This window comes from Quercus lobata, chromosome 9, assembly GCF_001633185.2.
Source record: "Quercus lobata isolate SW786 chromosome 9, ValleyOak3.0 Primary Assembly, whole genome shotgun sequence".
Lineage (NCBI taxonomy): Eukaryota > Viridiplantae > Streptophyta > Magnoliopsida > Fagales > Fagaceae > Quercus > Quercus lobata.
The window spans coordinates 6,459,034-6,480,567 of record NC_044912.1 but is presented as its reverse complement, the minus strand read 5'-3'; the positions used below and the strand labels follow the sequence as shown (position 1 = coordinate 6,480,567).

The 21,534-nt window shown below is 32.7% G+C and overlaps 2 protein-coding genes across 6 annotated transcripts; both read left to right on the top strand.

The window, feature by feature from the left end:
* Positions 1 to 906: 906 nt before the first annotated feature.
* Positions 907 to 20,146, top strand: LOC115959670 (NAC domain containing protein 52-like). 5 transcript variants are annotated; one of them, XR_004084963.1, is made up of 10 exons: positions 907 to 1,177; positions 1,991 to 2,265; positions 4,563 to 4,844; positions 4,960 to 5,085; positions 5,236 to 5,361; positions 5,497 to 5,796; positions 6,025 to 6,354; positions 6,470 to 6,817; positions 7,024 to 7,236; positions 19,002 to 20,146. XR_004084963.1 is itself a non-coding variant. In XM_031078168.1 (9 exons), exons 1-9 carry the CDS (start codon positions 1,012 to 1,014, stop codon positions 7,156 to 7,158), a joined length of 1,737 nt encoding a protein of 578 aa, XP_030934028.1. In that variant the 5' UTR covers positions 907 to 1,011; the 3' UTR covers positions 7,159 to 8,396. The 5 variants fall into 5 exon arrangements, 4 of the variants coding, with proteins under 4 accessions (XP_030934028.1, XP_030934025.1, XP_030934026.1 ...); XM_031078168.1 differs by lacking the exon at positions 19,002 to 20,146 and having other exon boundaries at positions 5,497 to 5,591; positions 6,171 to 6,354; positions 7,024 to 8,396; XM_031078165.1 differs by lacking the exon at positions 19,002 to 20,146 and having other exon boundaries at positions 7,024 to 8,396.
* On the top strand, positions 15,441 to 20,146 carry LOC115959672 (protein NTM1-like 9). Its single transcript, XM_031078169.1, has 7 exons — positions 15,441 to 15,730; positions 16,254 to 16,573; positions 17,165 to 17,449; positions 17,576 to 17,701; positions 17,956 to 18,297; positions 18,410 to 18,580; positions 18,789 to 20,146. The coding sequence occupies exons 1-7, from the start codon at positions 15,565 to 15,567 to the stop codon at positions 18,858 to 18,860; spliced, it is 1,482 nt and encodes a 493-aa protein (XP_030934029.1). The 5' UTR covers positions 15,441 to 15,564; the 3' UTR covers positions 18,861 to 20,146.
* Positions 20,147 to 21,534: the final 1,388 nt, after the last annotated feature.

The window sequence follows — 21,534 nt, the reverse complement described above, 5'->3', positions numbered from 1 at the left end:
CAGGAGAGACAAAACAAATACGAAAAAGCGCGCGGAACTGGCAGGTTGTAACACACATGGTGCTGACGTCTTGTTATTCCACTATAACAAAGACACGTGTCCTTTGTACAGTGTAGTAAATAATAGTAAGAGTAAATCTTACACTAGCATGTACTTTTGGAGTAATGATGACTCTACGAGTACAAAATTCTTACGAGATGAAAGATAAGAGTCAATGTTTAAATCTCCATGACAGAGTGCGAGTGCCCACTACTAGACATCTTTTACACTTTTGTTAAAATAAACTTGTTAAAAAGTGGGTTATAGTTAACTTAATTTATTTTAATTTTTTTTTAATTTTTACAAACAAGTGTCCAAATTTATTTGAGTATTGACTATATATCACGAGGTCTTAAAAATCATTAAGTCAATTCTCTTTTACAAGTACAAAGTTTTTATAGAAGTGAAGAGCAAAAGTTGAAGTTCAAGTCTCCAAGACAGAATGCTCACTACTAAACATCTTCTTTTTTGTGAACATAATATTTCTCAAAAAAATAGAATATGATGCGTGTTATAAACACTTTAGCTAAAATAAACTTGTTAAAAAGTGAGTTACAATTAACTTAATTTTTTTTTTAATTTTTACAAACGATAGTGTTCAGATTTATTCAAGTATCTAACTATATATCATGAGATCTTAAAAGCCAATTTCAAAGGGAAAGGTTATGGCGCATCGAGTTGTAGATTGCGTATGAAGCAAGCATTCTCTTCACCACATTATGTCACATAGAGTTGTGGAAAAAATATTCTAGTCCTAATTTTTTTTTTTTAATTTAAAAAAAAAAGGGGATAAAATCATTTTTAAATTCTCCTTATGACACGGTTAAAAGGACCAACTTGGTTAACTGTAAAGTTTGCGTGGGAAAAGCTTTACTGCTGAAGTAGTATAAAGACAAGAAGACCAAGACCAACTGCCCTCATTTTCTTCCTTAGCTAGTTTCTCAGTAAAGCTTGAGAGAGAGTGTGTGAATTATGGATGACCCAGATTTGCATTCACTACCTGGGTTCAGATTTAGTCCCACAGACGAAGAGCTCATTGATGACTACCTGAAGCCGAAGATAACTGGGAAAGATAATAAAAACACTAGGCGTCTACCCGTAATTGATATTTGTAAACATGAGCCATGGGATTTGCCAAGTAATTTTCTTAATTCTTAATATCACACACCCACCTTCATATTCTTGGAAAATTTATTGCTTTTGTTGTCAAAGGTAGGAACTTTTTTTTTTTTTTTTGGGTTGTTTCTTGTATTATTAGTTTGTTAATTGTTACAGATTGTTGCTTGTTATAGATTTTTGCTGGACAAGTTTGTTACATTAATTTGATCAAAAGAAATAGTTACATAGATCATGTCTGCTACTTGAATCTATATTTCAATTCCTAGGTTCTAACCTTTGTGTGTGTGTGTGTGTTGTTTCTTCTGGTCTTACTGTTGTCTGGTTTCATGTTGTATCTAGTTAGCAGTTTCTTTTGTATAAAGACTGATGATTTCTTAGGTGTATGTTCCTCTGCTCTTGTATAGTTGATTTTCTTCTTTAAAACATTACCTTACCCAAAAAAAAAAAAAAGTAGTTGATTGACTTTAGAGAGTGATTTAGCACTTACTCGATATGATATGACCATTTGATTTTCTCATTTTAGACCTGGAATTTGTAACTTCATTCTTAGTTTTTAATTTGTCATGTTGAATTTGGTAGTACCATTGTTTTCCCATTTTGTAATTTTGTGCACTTTGTTTACAAAATTCTGAATCACTCTTTGTAAAAAAAATTTGTTGAATCTTCTTCATTATGTGACTTCTTGGTCTTTGTAACTTAAATTTTGTTACTAGTTTACTTACCAGTAACATAATATTTGCATAATATGCCCATATTAAATAGGGGCTCATTTGATTTTTTTCATTTTTTGGGTGTCAAAATTTTGTGCTTAGTCTGGTTTCTTGGATTGTAGGTTTTGCTAGGATACCTACAAAGGACAAAGAGTGGTACTACTTCACTGAACAGAGCCTGAGGCATAAGAAAGGGAATTCGAAGAACAGGTCAACCGAGAAAGGGTACTGGAAACCAACCGGTACTGATCGGAAAATCATGTCTGGAGGGAAAGTGATTGGAATGAAAAAGACATTGGTCTACCATTTAGGGCGCTCCCCTAATGGAGAAGGGACTAAGTATGTAATTCATGAGTACCGAACAACCAAGGAATTTGATGGAAAACACCCCGGTCAGGTTGGCTTTTGATATTTAGTTTGTTTATTGATGTGAAATTGGCCTGAGATATTTTCTTGATTGCTCAAGTGAATTTTTCTTTTATTTTTCCTGTTGATTAAAGATCGTTTTGCCTCCAAAATCATTTTTACCTTTATTAAAAGAGGATTGATTCAATTAGCAAGGATTGTGGAAGCTGTTAAATTTTGTTAATTTTTAGTGAGTGTTAACATTCTTGCTGAATGATCTCTTGAAATGTTTAATTGGTGAATAAATTGAGTTATCCTTGCTTGAAAAGCTTAGGCTGTTGGCTTATATGAATCTATTATTACTTCAGAATATGAAGATACTTGTGTAACTTTGATAACTTGCCAAACTTCTGCTGATTGTAATAAATCTAAGGGCCAATTCGTCTAAACCCTGAGTCAGTTTTCTGAGCCATTAAGGGTTTCCTCTGTGGTGGCTGAATCACATGATTCTTGTGTTCTCTTTTATGCTTTCGCTTCTGCACTCATCTGCAATTTCTTTAACATAGTATCAAGGCATCTTTAACATTAAAGACTAAATGCATACTTTGCGTGCTTGGCTAAAGGAAAGATGACTAAGTGCTGGTACAGCTCATTTTTTAGCTTTTTGAAAATGGAGCTTTTGAAAACCTATACCTAGAAAAAAATTAAAGTTTAAATTGTACTTTAAAAAAGTGTGATAATGCATTACCAAACATTCTGCATCAATTTTGGTTTTTCCTTTTTATCTTAAATTTGTTTTGGATGATTCTTTTAATTCAAATTTGTTGTGAACAACACACAAGATAATAAAATAGCAAGGACCATATGAAATATAAAATCTATAAATTTATTTTGGTAGACAATGCCAACCAAAATCTATTATTAATAATATGAATTACAACCACAACCAGAAACATAAACAACCCAAATCCTTTATACAGTAAAGGTGTTCTCACCATTAATGCACTAGCAAAGCATTATGTTATGATTCTCACACACAACACAAGTAATATTACCACTCTATTTATAGGATTATCGCATCTTGTTACTTCGCTTTAGAATCATCACACACAACCGGGTAATTATTGGGTACTCTCAGAGTACCATAAATATGTATTCTCCTCTCTTATATAAATGTGGGTCCCACTAATTAAATTTATGGTGGGACTCACAATTCATGTGGGAGGGGAGAGTACGCATTTATGATACTCCCGGAGTATTCAATAATTTTCCCACACAACTTAAAAGTTACATTACTACTCTATAAATTGGACTATCATGTCTCCTGCCTTCTCTTTGTACCAATGTGGGATTTGTCTCCTTTTACTTAGGAATTAGTGTAATTCATTATTCTTGTTATCCATTGTCTCAAATTCCTATTTTGACTAGGTTTGAATTTTCTCAGTGGAATGAAAATCCATTTTTTATTTAATAAGTAATTTGATATTTCTTCATCAATTAAGGGATAGGTACTAAAATCTTATACATAGACAGTATTGCTAGGGATTGGTGGTTTTGGCTCAAGAGTTAGCCTCATTGAGGAGAGGGGGAGGCTCTTAGGAGAACATAGAGTGGGTTTTTTTTCTCTTTATATTTTTTTTAAAAACTAGTTTGGTGGTTTCTTTTGAGTTGAAAGATACATCTATGATTTGAAAATTTGTTTGTCTTGTTAATGTAAGAGCAACATTGGGTGTATTAAGGTTTTGAGATTATGAGTATCTCGTTTATGATTTTGTTAGTTGGAATTAAGAGTTTGTATTGGGTGTAATTGGAGTTTGTGACATTTGTGTTTGTGTTTGATGCTTGTGAAAGTGTGCTAATCAAGTTGTGAGGTTTGGTTGAATGTGGTTCTAATCCATATTGCTGATATTGATTGGCGTTGTTGCTTGGGGATGTGGCCTGTGGGCATGGAGTTGACCGAACCATTTAAATTTGTTATTGTATATAGATATTTTTCTAATTGTTCGTGTGAAAGCGCTTCCACCAGCCTCAAATTATATCAACTTTTTTAATCACTGTAAAATTCTAAAATCAATGAAGAAAATTTTAAACTATTTTCTCCCTTGACTCAAAACAAAATTTATGTAGATGCCTTCATGGTGAGTTTGCTTTACTAATGGTGCTTCCTTAAACTGATAACTATAATACATCAAATGACTTTGTAGGACAACCTCCTCAATTTCATTGTTGTTAGTTATAGCATTTCTGATACATATTTACGTACTGTTATTTGCATTTTTGTGGTAATTCAATTTGTAGTATATATTAGGCAATGATGTTTGATTCACTTGGGTGCTTAACATTATGCAGAAGGACTTGGTCCTTATTCGTTTATTCGATAATCGAGAAAAGAGTACCAAAGGTGGACCTGCTGTTTCACTTGATACAACATTTTGCATTGAGGAAACAAAGTCTAAGTCATCGCTGGCTCCTGTATCTCCAGCATTGGAAGTGCAAGCTGAAACAAGTGATCAATCTTATTATGTTAATATTTCTGATGCTACAGCACCTGTTCAATGTAAAACTGACAACTGCAACTACCATAATGCTTATGTTGCAGAAAAACAGGAGGCAGAAATGACATCTTCTGAGGTGATAGGACCTAGTTTCAGCATTAGACACTTCTTCTTCTTTTTTGCGAATTGAGAAGTACAGTAAATTAAATTAATCAAGTACTTATCTTGTGCACTAATGTTTCTTCTATCAGGATGGTTTTAATGTGGACGAAATGATGTCTGATGCTACAGAACCTGTTCAATTTAAAAATGACAACTACAAATACCAAAATGCTTATGTTGCAGAAAAACAGAAGGCGGAAATGACATCTTCTGAGGTGATAGGACCTAGTTTCAGCATCAGACACTTCTTCTTCTTCTTCCTCTTTTTTTTTTTTTTTTTTTTCTTTTTTTTTTTTCGAATTTAGAAGTATAGTAAATTAAATTAACCAAGTACTTATCTTGTGCACTCATGTTTCTTCTATCAGGATGATTGCAATGTGGAGAAATATTGGAATATGTTCTCTCCATCCACATTTGATTTTCCTGCTGATGAAATGATGTTTGATGCTACAGAACCTGTTCAATTTAAAAGTGACGAATTCAATTCTGAGGTGATAGGACTTAGTTTCAGCATTAAACACTATCTATGGTTTTTGTTTTTTTTTTTGGAGGGGTGGGGGGGTGGAATTGAAAGTATAGTAAATTAATTAAGTACTTATCTTGTGCACTCATATTTCTTCCATCAGGTTGATTTCAATGTGGAGGAAAATTTGAATAAGTTCTGTTTCACGCCTCCAGATGACTCTCCATCAAGTTTACCCCCCATCACTCCTGATGTTTCAACTTTTATTGGTAATAAATCTTCTTATGAAGAAACACATTCTGAACCAACATTGGCTCCAGCATCTCAAGCATTGCTGGAGCAAGCTGAAAAGCATCCTACTAATGGCAGACCAAGATTTTACATTGTTGCACCCCTTGCATGTAACAATGGTTATAATGCGTACACTGCGGAAAATCAAGTAGCAGAATTAGAAGCTGCAGAAGTAAGAAAAGATTTTACTTTCAGCTTTAAACAGTTTTTTTTTTTATTATATATTTTTTTATAATAATTTGATAGCTACAATTGGGGAGGGGGTATTTGAACACTAGGAGATGCCAACTAGTTGAGCTACAAGGGTTAGAACAGTTGTTATTATTATAAAATTGTGGGAATTGGAAGTGCAGATAACTAATTATACACTTATCCTGGTTATTCATGTTTCTTCTATCAGTTTGAGCTGGAAATGGAGGAAGCACTCAAAATGTTCTATCCCCATCCACCAGAGCCATTAGATTGCAACTTTTCCTCCCCACCAACTTTAACCTCAGTTACACCTGCTGTTTCATTTACTACCTCCGTTAAAGCTTCTCTTGAAGAAGCACAGTCTATGCTAGTACCAGCTTCAGTGTCTCCAGAATTAGGCAGTGAAGCAGACAATTATCCCAGATGTTGTCCTGCAGAAAATTCTGATGCAATAACATCTAGCACTATACCACCTATTGAGTACAATGGCTATAACACTAATGTTTCAAAAGAAGTGGCAGAAATAACATCTGATGACGTGAGAAAGGAATTAAATTCAAGCATAAAACAATTGCATCTCTCTTCCAAGGGTAATTATCTAGTTAAGTACCTATCTTATTCGTTTATGTTTCTAACATCAGGGTGATTTGCAGGTGGAGGCAGGCTTGAATATGTTCCCTGTCACACCACAGCCACTAGGTTGCAACATGTTATCCCCATTACACTCGCATATGCAAGCAGATTTTGGTTCTTCTTGCATCTCTTACCCTTTCACCAATGACTTAAACAGCAGTCATTGGGGGGTGCATCGCCAATCTGGCACATATGAGTCAGCTCCCAATATCTCCGAGTCCTGGGGTTTGACTCCTTATAACCCAGATGACTGCTTTCGTTACAAGTATAGCAGTCAAAATAATCTTGCTTTTGATGATGAAACCCAGGAAAACATGGTCTCTGTTAAGGACAATGGGTCATGCCATAGCTCAGATGCCATCGCAGAGGTAAGTGAAAACTCTCAAGATATCTTTTATTTATTGATCTTGCAAGTTTTTCCAACAAATTTCAAGTTGTGATAATTTGCAGCTCAAGACTCATTATACTCGTTTGTGGGTACTTTTTGATATATTTGATGTGGTTTCTTTGTGTTTATGATCCTCAGATAAATTGGTCTTCTGAAAACTAACCTTGCATTGTTATTATGCAACAGTTTGAGCTAGAGTATCAAGATTTGTTGTGCCTTGAAGAGATCATCAATCCAAAGGTTTCACCAGGGTTGTTAAAATCAGGATCATATCTAGGATCTTTGGGAGGGTCTTCGGATCAGATCATAGGATCTGATTGAAGATCTTAAAATTTTGCAATTAAAGAATGTCAATGATTTAGATAGATAATTAATTCTTAATATTACTTATAAGACAAGGTAAAAAAAAATTATGGCTTTCTCGGGAAGTACTTATGAAAAAAAAAAAAAGTCTTTCCTGGAAAGAGTTGAAGAATTTTTAATACTCTTTGAAGACAGCTAAATTAAAAAGGATATTAGTCTTTCTTATAAAGTTCAAAAGAAAGTTTAATATTCTTTAAAAACAAAGCTAAAAGTCAAAGAATTATTAATATTCTCTGAAATCCCACATGTAAAATCCCTCATGTGAGCAACATTCAGCCAAAGTTTTGGGAATTTTGCTGAAAATGGGTCATCTTCCTTTTCCCACTTACATTTGCAAACATTCCCTAAAGTCTTCTCACAGTGATTCACTCTTTTTCAACTCAAAAGAAAAAGAGACTTCTAGTCTTTTACAAACCAAAGACCCATGGTCTTTTACAATCAAAGGCCTATGGCCTACTTTTACAACTTATTGTCATTGGAACTTGGGTTGTTACTCTTCCCCACTTTCCCACCCCACCCCCCAGAAAAATAGTCTTAAAAAGACTACCAAATTGGGTTCCTTACTTTGGTTCCAGTATAAACGTTTCTCTAAAAGAAACCACAATCTGGGTTGGAATTTTAATAATCCCTCTTAAAAGACTCAAATTAATGTTTAAATCATTGACATTTTAGATTTGTAGAATTGTGAGATTTAAGATCCTGATCAAGATTTTAGCAACCCTCAGACTTCGTTACAGAGTGAAAACAAGTACAGTTTTCACTTCTGTGTATAATGCAATTTGTATTTTATGTCTCCGGGATCTCTTCTTACATGGAGTGGGTATCCTGGTGATACTAAATACCTTCCCGTGTATGATGTTGATGAGCACTGGATAGCTTTGGTCGTCTTACAAAGTGAACCTTACAAGTGCGGTACGTCATCATCTGCTGGTGTTGTGAACCAGTTCTATATGTATATAATGAATCAAGCAATCGTTTGGAATTAGTAGAAGGATTTGGCAACTAAAAGATTGGAGCAAGACTTTGTTGTTGTTAAATCTGTATACAATGCGATTTATGTTCAGTTGTATTGGATAATTGTCGTTTTTCTGTAAACATGTAATAAAGTGTTCAACAGGAGATTTTCTTTAATATTATCTTCTTTAATCTTTGGGACAGTTATATTCGATTTAAGGTACATGGCCACAAACTTGTTTGCTGGAATGTGGGCGTTTTTAAGATGCTTATTGTGTGTTAGACAAAGAACAATGCATGAAAATTGTTATCAGTGAGAAAGTCAGGCTAGAATTGAACTGTACAATGAAAAAGGCTAATACACACAGGATGGGAATGAGTGACATGGTCTACGACCTCAAGGTTGAGGTGCTCTGGTAAGGGGCTTTTGGCTTATATAATCCGGTAGTTTTAAATGATTACAGGGATGTCATATAGGTAAGGATTTATTGATTGTCAAATTTCAATGTTTTATTGTTAATGATACTATTATTCTTAGTGCATTCACGCTTTAAAATGGGCTGCTTTCAATGGTGGTAGTTTTACAATTGAAACTAACACGATATTGTTTGTACAATATTAAGTCTTCTCTCTCAAAATTTCTACAAGAGGTTTCCATGGGCATAGACTTGCAGGCAGGTGTCTATGGATGAACATGCAGGGCTGAGACACGGCTTTCATGGATGACATACAAAAGTCAAAAGTCTCATAGATGACGCATTGGTGGAAAAAAAAAAATAGCCCATAGGCAAGAGAGAGTTAGTAGTTGCTGTTCGTAACTCACAAAGAGGTAATAACTCACACGTGAGGAGGAGATTGTTAGGTATACAAATATGAGTGAAGTCCCAAATTAAATAATAATGAAAAGAGCGAGTAATTAATACAATTTATTTGAATCCAAACCCATAATCTTAAGCTTTTAGTTTAAGTTGTGTCCAAATATGTTATATGAACAATGAATATCATCTCATGTTGTCAATCATTTCATATGTTGTGTTTTAGATTGCTTGACGTGGTTTCTTGAAGTATTCACTAGGTTGAATGTGTACATATGAATGTGTTTAATGACTTTGGAAGAGTAAATGTTGCATAAGCAACCTAATATCTCCTTAAAGCATTTTCTCTTAGAATTTTTGCCGCACATTACTACTCTCAAAGTCTCAATTTTCTAGTAACTTTATTGCTACAGAAAGTTGGAATTTTTATAATCCTTTAATTTCATGATGAGGGTTTTATTTATAAGGGGGAAATGAAAAAATAGTTTTTTTTTTTATTCCATTAATTTGCTGTAGTAGTTTTGAACTTGTTTTTATCCTCAAACGTGTTAGAATATTTTGAGCTAATATGACACAATAAAACTCAGATTTGGCAGGAATCAAGTTATAATTGCCAATTGGAATCCATGTCTATCTGACAAGGTGCTAATTGGCACCTTTGTCCTGGGCACATTTTGGCTCCAACTTCATCCTTGGAATGTTTTGGTTAATATTCTAACTTGTTTAAGGATAATCATGAGTTTTCTTTGCTACTTTAAAGCCACTATGATCAAAATTTTATTTTAATGATCCAATTTTTTGATCTCCAATTTACCCTCTTCTTTTCAAGGAGGGAAAATCAAAAATCAAAATTTAGGGCTTTATTTCCTAAATTTTTTTTATCACTTTTTGTAGGTACCAAGAATTTTTGCCTTTGGCTTTGGCTATTTGGCTTGATTGCCTTGCCTTTGCCTTGGCTTGAATTCTTAATCCCACATTGGAAAGATGACTTCCCTCTTTCCACCTTATAAGGCATGAACCAATGAGAAAGCGGACGGCCAAGGACGTTGCTTGCATGCCTAGGACGTTGCCAAGCATACCTTAGGTACCCACACTTTTAATTAAATTCTTGTCTTAAAAATAAACCAATGGGATTCTTACATGAATTAATTCTAACTAATCCAATAAGGACCAATCAAAATAAACTACCCATAATCACTTGAGTATGCCTTAACGCATTGGAATGCATATGAACTTTAAAACTTGATGTAGCTTGATCTGTTGACTGAATGGTTCAATCATCATATTCTTTAAATTGAAATTCATGTTCATCGAACCATTCAAACAACATTTTTGCTCCTAGATTATTTTTTAAATTACTATAACATAATTAAAGGTCTTGTAACTGAATTGACACCTCCTCATATACAAAGTGTTTGGAGGTCTGGGGGGAAAGGGTTCGAGCTGCGAGGTTAGCAACATGTAATTATCTCTCAAAAAAAAAATTACTATAACACAAGGTTGTGAACTCATTGGTTACAAAATGGGGTGTCTACAACTTCTTCTAGTTTCTAATTCAAAATTTTCTTGTGTTTGAAAAGGAAAATTTGAAGAATTAGGCTGTGATATAATATTTTCTCCATTTTCTTTACCCAATTATAATATAAACTGAAATTTGTGTTTATGGGTTTTGTTAGGAGGGTTCTTGATTCCTATTCTTTTGATTTGGGTTCCCTTTGCTGTGAGGGCTTCCATTATTTTGTAAAAAAAAAAAAAAAAAATTGCCTCAATAGATTATTCCTAGAAAAACTACCTTTAAGAAATTTTTTATTTTCATGAATTAAATTTACCATGAGGGCTTTAATTTCCAAAAAATATCCCACATTGATTCTTTTTTGTACAATAGTAAGGGTCTATTTGAATACCGCTTATTTACTGAAAACTGAAACTTATTGCTGAAAACATTGTAGCAAAATAATTTTTAAATATGTGAATAGGATCGTGGGACCCAAATTTACCTAAAAATCTGTGTTTTGCTAAGTTTGACTGGATCATGAATAGTACCGTGAGATCCAGTCTAAAACGCAAACACACGCAAACGCAGAAATGCCGCCACGCACGCTAACTCCTCACTAATTAAGATTCATTAACCACGTGAAAATCCAACATTGTCCTCATTTAGTTTCTTAACTCATTATTTAATAATTTATTAAAATGATATTTTAATATTAAAATGTTACAATACTCTGCCAAAAAATATATGTACAAAATAATGAAAATTTACTATTTTCTTACGAGACTTTAGCAAATCAATTTCAAACATTCTGTGAACCATAGTTGAGGTGGGGTCTCCCTTTATCAATAAATAATTAATTTTCAACTTTTCAATCCTCACCTTTTTACCTAAGTCCTATATCATTATTATTATTATTAAATAGCCCCAAGTTGATAGGAGCAGTAAATATTTTGAGGAGGGTGATTTTTTTTACTTATTTTATTAAAAGTAAAATCCTTTAGAGGTTTTAGAATATTTCTACTATGAAAATTTTAAAATTCTATTTGTAATAAGTAGATCTTATTTTTTAATGTTATCAATATTTCAATAAAAGTTTATTATAATCATTTTCATTTATTTATTTAAATTAATAAATATGTGGTCAAATTAATTAACATGTTTTAAAACAGATACAAAGAATTTTATTAAGTGAATGTTACAATTATCCAAGAATTCCAGAAGCTTCTCATCAAATTTTACTCCACTGGCGTTTGGTTGCAATTAAAAGTTAAGGAAATCCAGAAGCTTCTCGCCAAATTTTACTCCACTAGTGCTTGGGTGAGGTTGGATACAGCTGAAAACTGAAAACTGAAACTGAAAACTGAAAAACACTGTAGCGAAATAATTTTTAAATATGTGAATAGTATCGTGGGACCCATTTTTAATGAAAAAGTTGCTGAAAAGTGAAATTTGTGGGTCCGTAAACAGTACACGATGTGCTGTGATTGGTCAAAAAAATTTGAAAAGTCAAAGTTTGCGGCTACTGTTTATTGAACAGTGCATGAACAGTAGCCACAACACCCAAAACGCGTGAAAAAAAAAAAAAAAAAAATGAAAAACGCAAACGCAGGATTGGACAGAAAACGCCCAATCCAAACGCACTCTAAAAGTTAAAGAATTCCAAAAGATTCTCATCAACATCTCATTCATTGCACTAGACTACAATTCAATTCTCCAAGAATTCCAGAACCTTCTCATCAACTTCCTATCTATTACACTAGTGTGTATGTAACATGTATGGTGCAATTATGTTATGAATTCCAGAACATTCTCATTGATATAATAATCCATTCCACTACTCCATTCAATCATCCAAGAATTCCAAAGCATCTCATTTCTCACGTATTCCACTAGTGTATGTGTATAGTGCAAAATCCCAGAAAAATTAAAAAATATATATATTTTGGTGCAAAGTAAAAAAAAAAAAAAAAAAAAAGATTACACACTTTTATGTCATGATTTTGATGTGACTGGTTATAACCATAAACAAAAAAATAATAAGTTAATGTGAATGTGATAAATAACTTGTTACAATTTATCTTATAAAATAATTGTAAAAATTGCGGTTATAAAATTACCTGTACTAAGTGCAATTATGTCATAAATTCCAAAAGTAAAGAGCGTTATACCTAAATTGACATATTCTCATCCATAAAGTGTTTGTATGTTTATGGGTGAAAATTGTACGAGATGCAGGTTTAGCTTTATGTACATTATTATAATTATCTAAAAAAAAGAAGTCATGAATTCCAGAAGGTTCTTCTCATCAATATCTCATCCATTCATTTTTAGATTGACGGCAAAGATTCCACTTCCTCTCAATCCGTACGGATACATATATTTCAATAACTTTTTTTTGCTGAAGATATTTTAATAACTAAGTTATATATGAGTTATGAAATAGATTCTTATCTTATATTATGAATTGTAGCTGCGCTACACACAAACTTTGGGTCCCACACTGACCCTAGTACTTTGAATGGAAGCGAAGAAAAAGAAATGGTGTACAGAGTAGTCAAAGTACTGACAAAATTTTTGGAGAGAAAAAAGAAAAAAAGAAAAAAAAGAGAATGGATTAAGGGAAGCACTTATTATGGTTTTTTTTTTCTTTGGGATTTTAATAAAAAAAAGTTCATTTTGAAGCATGAAGCAGAAGAATTTATTGGGTGTTTAGTAATATTGTTTTAGTAATGTTGTTTGTATTTTTTGAAAATACGTGTGGATGAAAAAATATGTAAAAATACGTGTAATGTTGTTTAAACACTGAAAACTGTCGTCCTAGTTATACTACCATACAACCACAATGTCCTCAAATGTTGAAAATGTCCTCTTTTAGTTTCTGAACATGATACTACATAGTACTAGCTTTCAAAGATTATTCCCAAGGCTGACTTAATTATTTTAGCAAAAAGAGATATATATATATATATATATATTTTTAAGATAGAGTTTCAATAATTGGCGTCCATTTATGATGATTGTGTTCTTTATCATTAAATCAAGACACCAATCAGTTTTTGGTATAAGTAGGAATTAAATCTCAAATTTTTTATTCAATCATCAAAAACATTACCCGTTAAGCAAAAAGATACTTACATAATAGCTTATCTATTTTTAGTTTTACTAAACATATTCTTAATTATTGGATTAAAAAAAATCTAATATTACCCTTTTTAGTGACGATCTAACTTATTTTGGTAAGGTAAAAATAAGCTAGAACTTGACTAAAGGTGTGTTTAGATTAGTTTTTTTTTTACCGAAAATTTATTTATTTACTTGCTAAAAGTTGATAAAAAAAAATACAAATATAACTTTAAAAAGTTTGGTTTTAACAAATTATACAAAAGAAAAAAAAAATTATTTCAAACTCACTATCTGGCCCTTTATGGGGGAAATTAGCAACTTTAAAGGATTGACGTTTGGTTTTGTATTTAAAAAATAAAAATAAAAAAAATAATAATAAAAAACCCAACGAGTTTTCAAATTGCATCTCATGGAGTCAAAAACCATAATTTTTCACAATGATAACACTTTTCACAAATTTTATCAATGCTTAGCTACATTTTAAAAAAAATTACATTTTTAAAATGCACCTTTTGAAATCGTAATTATTTTTTAAAGCACTTTAAGAATAATAATTCTCACGGACTATGTCATTTAAATGCTTATTTACGTAATTTACTATTTTATTTATAAAGCTTTATAATTCTCTTTAATGTATAATTATATTTTCATAAAATAAACAAAATAACTTAGGGGAATAAAATTACCGCCTACAAATTTACATGTGGATGAAACCCCATTCAAAAGGCTTGAGTTTCGGTCTTTTTTACCTCTTCAATTCACAAAAACTTATATTTGTAAAGTCACCGGTGCACTGACTGTGAACAATAATACGTTAAAAATTACTTTTAATTTCAAAAGGAAGTGTAATAGATCTACTAAAAAAACCGTATGCATGTGGAAAAGCGCGCGGTACTAAAAAGCGGCATGTGGACTTGTGGAGGGCCCAGACTTTTGCTAGTTAGCAACAACTTGCCACAAGCCGACACATAAATTGAAAAAAAAAAAAAAAAAACAGTAGATAATAAATTTTATCACCCAAATCTTATAAATTGTGGTGTTTTGATCATTAAAATACCAAAAAAAAAAAAAAAAAATCAAATGTATAATTTATCTATAATATATATAAGATCAAAAGTGAGTTTTAATTAGCTTAATAGGTAAAATAAAAGATCCAATATTTAAACTTTGTTTATATAAAAAATTAATTAGTGTCTTTACTTGATTATAAATAGCAATTATATAACCTATAGCTCAATTGTAAGGTTATAAGGTTTTGAAGTCTTGTGATTTTACACTTCACGAATTTATCTTATATCTTTTAATTGAATTTAAATTATATTCTATAATTAAACTCTCCATTATAATTTTTTTAGGGACTCCATTAGAATTTTGACATGTTATATTTTCTTTAAATGGTAAATTAGATATATAGTTCCATGTATAAAATATTTATTAATAATTACCATTATTATAAAATTTTATATTTAGACAAAAAAAGAAAAAAAAAATCATATTATGTTAAACTTTTTCTTATATTACACATTTACCAACTAGTCTCCATAATATCTTTCAAAAAAAAAAAACCAGTATCCATAAAATTGATATTCATCTTAAAAAAAAGTATCCATACTATAGACTAAATGTAAATCATATTATCCACACTAATTTATAAGAATAGGTTATTTATTATTGTTATTTAAATTAAAACAAAGAATACATGAAAAGAAGAATCTAGAACTAGAATCTCATGCTTAAATCAATAAATAAAGTCCAAAATTATATTTTGACTTGTTACTGTACCAGACTTGTTAGTGAAGATAGTTGAAAATGGCTTTACTGACGAGTAGTATATAAAGACAAGAAGACAAGAAGCCAAAGACCAACTACCTTCTTCCACTGCTCTCGATTTTCTGTAACATCTTTCTCTCTTAGGTAGTTTCTCAGTAAAGCTCTTTCTGGGTTTCTCAGTAAAACTTATTCCTAGGTTTCTCAGTAATGGAAAAGCTTAGTTTGGATCATTTGCCACGTGGGGTCAGATTTAGTCCGAAGGACAAGGAGGTCATCGAACTCTACCTGAAGAAGAAGATCACAGGGAATGATAAAGACACTTGGTTTATTCCCGAAATTGAGTTCTATAAAGATGAGCCCTGGGATTTACCAAGTAATCTTCTTGTTTTTCTATTATCACACACCCCCCACCTTCATTTCTTGGAAAATTTAATGCTTTTTTGTGAAAAGGTACGAAAGTGTTTCACATTGTATTAGCTAGCTTGTTGATTGTTGTAGATTGTTGCTTGTTTTGTGGGCAAGTGTGTTACATTAATTAATTGATCTTAAGAAATAGTTGCAGAGATCATGTGTACATTATCTGTTTTCGGGTATTGGTGCTGTCTGGTTCATGTTGTTTCTAGTTACCGTTTTCTTTTGTATAAAGACTCATGCTTTCCTGGGCTATGCTCCTCTGCTCTAGTATGGCTGTTTTTCTTCTTTAAACCACTTGTGTGTGTGTGTTTGTGACTTCTTGGTCTTTTCTAGTAGTGTACTTACTAGATTACATAAGATTTGCATGATATGCCCATATAATTATCTCATAGTTGAGCAATTATATAATGTACATGGTCATATGATTTTTCCCATTTTGGGTGTCAAAATTTTGTGCTAAAGTCTGGTTTCTTGGACTGTAGTGAAAAGTGGAATTGATACGGAGGATCAAGAGTGGTTCTTCTTCACTGAACAGAGCCTGAAGCATCAGGAAGATAATCCAAAAAAGAGAAAAAGGGATCAGAAACAAGAAAGGGTGAACAGGAAAACCAAGGCTGGGTTCTGGAAATCAACTGGTACAGATAGGGAAATCAAGTCTGGAGAGAGCTTGATTGGAATGAAGAAGACTCTGGTCTTCCATATAGGGACTACTAAGGGAAAAGAGAAGGGAATAGGGACTAAGTGGGTAATGCATGAGTACAGCACAACCCAGAAGGACTTTGATGGAAGGCACCCCGGTCAGGTTGACTTTTGCTATTCAATTTGTTTGATTGATGTTATATTGACCTGAGATTTTTTATTGATTACTGCACTGAGTGTGTGTGGGTTGATAAATCGTTGGACGTAACTTTAAAAGAGGATTGATTCAATTAGCTAGGATTGTGGAAACTGCTAATTTTTGTTAATTCTTAGTGAGGGGTTAACATTCTTGCTGGATTAATGATCTCTCTTTTATTTTTTATTTTTAATATTTTAGATTCATTAAAGAAGATATTCGTAATCCATCAAGGGATAGATACTGAAATTCTACATGTAGATACTGTTGCAAGGATTAGTGGTTTTAGCTCATGATATCCCCTATTGAGGAGAGGAGGAGACTCGTAGAAGACAGGGTGTGAGTTTTTTTTTTTTTTTAACCAAAAGTAGTTTGATGGTTTCTTTTTGGGTTGAACAGTACTCACATTTATGAATGGAGAATTTGTTTGTTTTGTCATTTCTGATACATATTTACGTATTGTTATTTGCATTTTTTTGTGGTAATTCAATTTGTAGTATATATTAGGCAATGATGTTATGTCCGCCCAAATTCACTTGGGTGCTTAACATTATGCAGAAGGCCTTTGTCTTTTGTCGTTTATTTGATAATCGAGAAAAGAGTACCAATGGTGGACCTGCTGCTTCACTTGATACCTCATCTTGTATTGAAGAAACGAAGTCTAAATCATCGCTAGCTCCTGTATTTCCAGCATTGGATGTGCAAGCTGAAACTCATCAAACAAGTAATCAATCTTGTTATGCTAAAATTCCTGATGAAATGTTGTCTGATGCTACAGCACCTGTTCAATGTGAAAATGCTTCTGTTGCAGAAAAACAGGAGGCAGAAATGACATCTTCTGAGGTGATAGGACCTAGTTTCCGCATCAGCACTTATGCTTTTCTTCTTTTTTCTTTTTCTTTTCTGCTAATTGATAAGTATAGTATATTAAATTAATCAATATCTTGCAACTCATGTTTCTTCTATCAGGATGAATTTAATGTGGAGGAATTTTTGAATAATCTCTCCCCATCTGCATTTGATTTTTATGTGGAGGAAATGATGTTTGATGCTACAGCACCTATTCAATTTAAAAATGACAACTTCAACTCTGAGGTAATAGGACTTAGTTTCAGCATTAGACACTATCTGTGGTTTTTTTTTTTTTTTTAATTTATTTATTAATAATTTGATAGTTATAATAGGGAGGGGGGATTTGAACGATAAATGTCTCTGTTGGAAATAGTATGAGATGCCAACTAGTTGAGCTACAAGGCATAGAGTAGTTTTTATTGTTATTAAATTGTGGGGATTAGAAGTGCAGATATTAATTATACACTTATCTTGGTTATTCATGTTTCTTCCATCAGGTTGACCAGGATTTGGAGAAAGCCCCCAAAATGTTCTACACCCATCCACCAGAGCCATTAGATTGCAACCTTTCCTCCGTATCAACTATAACCACCACTACACCGGCTGTTTCATCTCCTGCCGCAGCTAAAGCTTCTCTTGAAGAAGCACAGTCTATGCTAGCACCAGCTTCAGTGTCACCAAAATTAGGAAGTGAAGTTGACAATTATCCCTGGAGTTTTCGATGTAGTCCAGCAGAAAATTCTGATGGAATAACGTCTAGCAGTATACCACCCATTGAGGACAATGGTTATAACACTTGTGTTACAAAAAATGATGTGGTAGAAAAAACATCTGATGAGGTGAGAAAGGAATTAAATTCAAGCATAAAACAATAACATCTCTCTTCTAACAGTTAACTAGTTAAGCAGCTATCTTATTCATTCATGTTTCTAACATCAGGCTAATTTGCAGGTAGAGGCAGGCTGGAATATGTTCCCTGTCACACCACAGCCACTAGGTTGCAACATGTTATCCCCATTACACTCGCAGATGCAAGCAGATGACTGCCTTCGTTACAAGTCTAGCAGTCAAAATAATCTTGCTTTTGACAGTGAAACCCAGGAAAACATGGTCTCTGCACAGGTAAGTGAAAACTCTCAAGATATCTTTTATTAATTGATCTTGCAAGTTTTTCCAATAAATTTCTAGTTGTGTTAATTTGTAGCTCAAGACTTGTTATACTCGTTTGTGGGTACTTTTTGACTTATTCAATGTGGTTTCTTTGTGGTTGTCGTCTTCGGATAAATTGGTCTTCTGAAAACTTACCTTGCATTGTTATTATGTGTGACAGTTTGATCAAGAGTATCAAGATATGTTGTGGCTTGAAGATATCATCAATCCAAAGGATTCACCAGGGTTGTAAAAATCAGGATCATATCTAGGATCTGAGGGAGGGTCTTTGGATCAGATCATAGGATCTGATTGAAGATCATAAAATTTTACAATTAAAGAATGTCAATGATTTAGATAGATAATTAATTCTTAATATTACTTATAAGACAAGGCAAAAAAAGAAAAGAAAAAAAACTATGGCTTTCTTGGGAAGTACTTATTAAAAAAAAAAGTCTTTCCCGGAAAGAGTAGAAGAATTTTAAATACTCTTTGAAGACAGCTAAATTAAAAAGGATATTAGTCTTTCTTACAAAGTTCAAAAGAAAGTTTAATATTCTTTAAAAACAAAGCTAAAAGTCAAAGAATTATTAATATTCTCTGAAATCCCGCATGTAAAATCCCTCATGTGAGCAACATTCAGCCAAAGTTTTGGGAATTTTGCTGAAAATGGGTCATCTTCCTTTTCCCACCTACATTTGCAAACATTCCCTAAAGTCTTCTCACAGTGATTCACTCTTTTTCAACTCAAAAGAAAAAGAGACTTCTAGTCTTTTACAAACCAAAGACCCATGGTCTTTTACAATCAACGGCCTATGGCCTACTTTTACAACTCAAGACAGACTTATTGTCATTGGAACTTGGGTTGTCACTCTCCCCCACTCTCCCACCCTACCCCCCTAGAAAAAAGTCTAAAAAAGACTACCAAATTGGGTTCCTTATTTTAGCTCCATGTTGAGTTTAAAGGTTCCTTATTTTGGGTTGTTATTTTAATAATCCTTCTTAAAAGAATATAATTAATGTTTAAATCATTGACATTTTAAATTTGTAGAATTGTGACATTTAAGATCCTGATCAAGATTTTAGCAACCCCAACTCCGATACAGAGTGAAACAAGTACAGTTGTCAATTCTATGTATAATGCAATTTGTATTTTACATCTCTGGGATATCACACTCTTCTCACATGGAGTGGATATCCTGGTGATACCAAATACCTTCTTGTGTATGATGTTGATGAGCACCGGATAGCTTTGGTCGTCTTACAAAGTGAACCTTACAAGTGCAGTACGTCATCATCTGCTGGTGCTGTGAACCAGTTCTATATGTATATAATGAATCAAGCAATCATTTGGAATTAGTATAAGGATTTGGCAACTAAAATATTAGAGCAAGACTTGGTTGTTGTTAAATCTGTATACAATGCGATTTATGTTCAGTTGTATCGGATAATTGTCATGCGATTTATGTTCAGTTGTATTGGATAATTGTCGTTTTCTGTAAACATGTAATAAAGTGTTCGACAGGAGATTTTCTTTAATGTTATCTTCTTTAATCTTTGGGATAGTTATAGTCGATTTATTGTGCAAAGCCACAAACTTGTTTGCTGGAATGTGGGCGTTTTTAAGATGCTTATTGAGTGTGAGACAAAATGAATGCATGAAAATAGTTATCAGTGAGAAAGTCAAGCTAGAATTGAACTGTACAATGAAAAAGGCTAATGCACACAGGATGGGAATGAGTGACATGGTCTACGACCTCGAGGTTGAAGTTGTTCTAGTAAGGGGCTTTTGGCTTATATAATCCAGTAGTTTTAAATGATTACAGGCATCTCATATAGGTAAAGATTTAATTGATTGTCAAATTTCAATGTTTTATTGTTAATGATACTATTATTCTTAGTGCATTCACGCTTTAAAATGGGTTGCCTTCCAATGGTGGTAGTTTTACAAGTAAAACTAACACGATACTGTTTGTACAATGTTAAGTCTTTTCTCTCAAAATTTCTACATGAGGTTTCCATGGACATGGATGTGCAGGCAGGTTTCCATGGATAAACATGCAGGGCTAACACACGGCTTTTATGGTGACATACAAAAGCCCCATAGATGATGTGTTGGTGGGAAAAAAAAAAAAAAAATAGCCCATAGGCAAGAGAGAGCTAGTAGTTGTTGTTATAGCTCATAAAGAGGCAATAATTCACATGTAAGGAGGAGATTGTTAGATATACAAATATGAGTGAAATTTCAAATTGAATAATAATGAGAAGAGTGAATGATTAATACAATATAGTTGAATCTAAACTCATAATCTTAAACTTTTGGATTAAGTTGTGTCCGAATATGTTATATGAACAATAAATATCATCTCATGTTATCAATCATTTCGTATGTTGTATTGTAGATTGCTTGAAGTGATTTCTTGAAGTATTCAGTAGTTTGAATGTGTACATATGAATGTGCTTAAAGACTTTGAAAGAGTAAATGTTGCATAAGCAACCTAATATCTCCTTAAAGCATTTTCTCTTAGAAATTTTGCCACACCTTATGACTCTCAAAGTCTTAATTTTCTAATAACTTTATTGCTACAGAAAATTGGAATTTTTATAATCCTTTAATTTGATGATGAGGGTTTTATTTATAAGGGGAAAATAAAGAAATAGTTTTTCTTTTTTACTCCATTAATTTGCTGTAGTAGTTTTGAACTTGTTTTTATCTTTAAACACATTAGAATATTTTGAGCTAATATGACACGATAAAACTCTGATTTGGTGGGAATTAGGTTGTAAGTGCCGATTAGAATCCATGTATGTGTGACAAGGTGCTAATTGGCACCTTTGTCCTAGGCACATTTTGGCTCCAACTTCATCTTTTGGAATGTTTTGGTTAATATTTTAACTTGTTTAAGGAAAATCATGAGTTTTCTTCG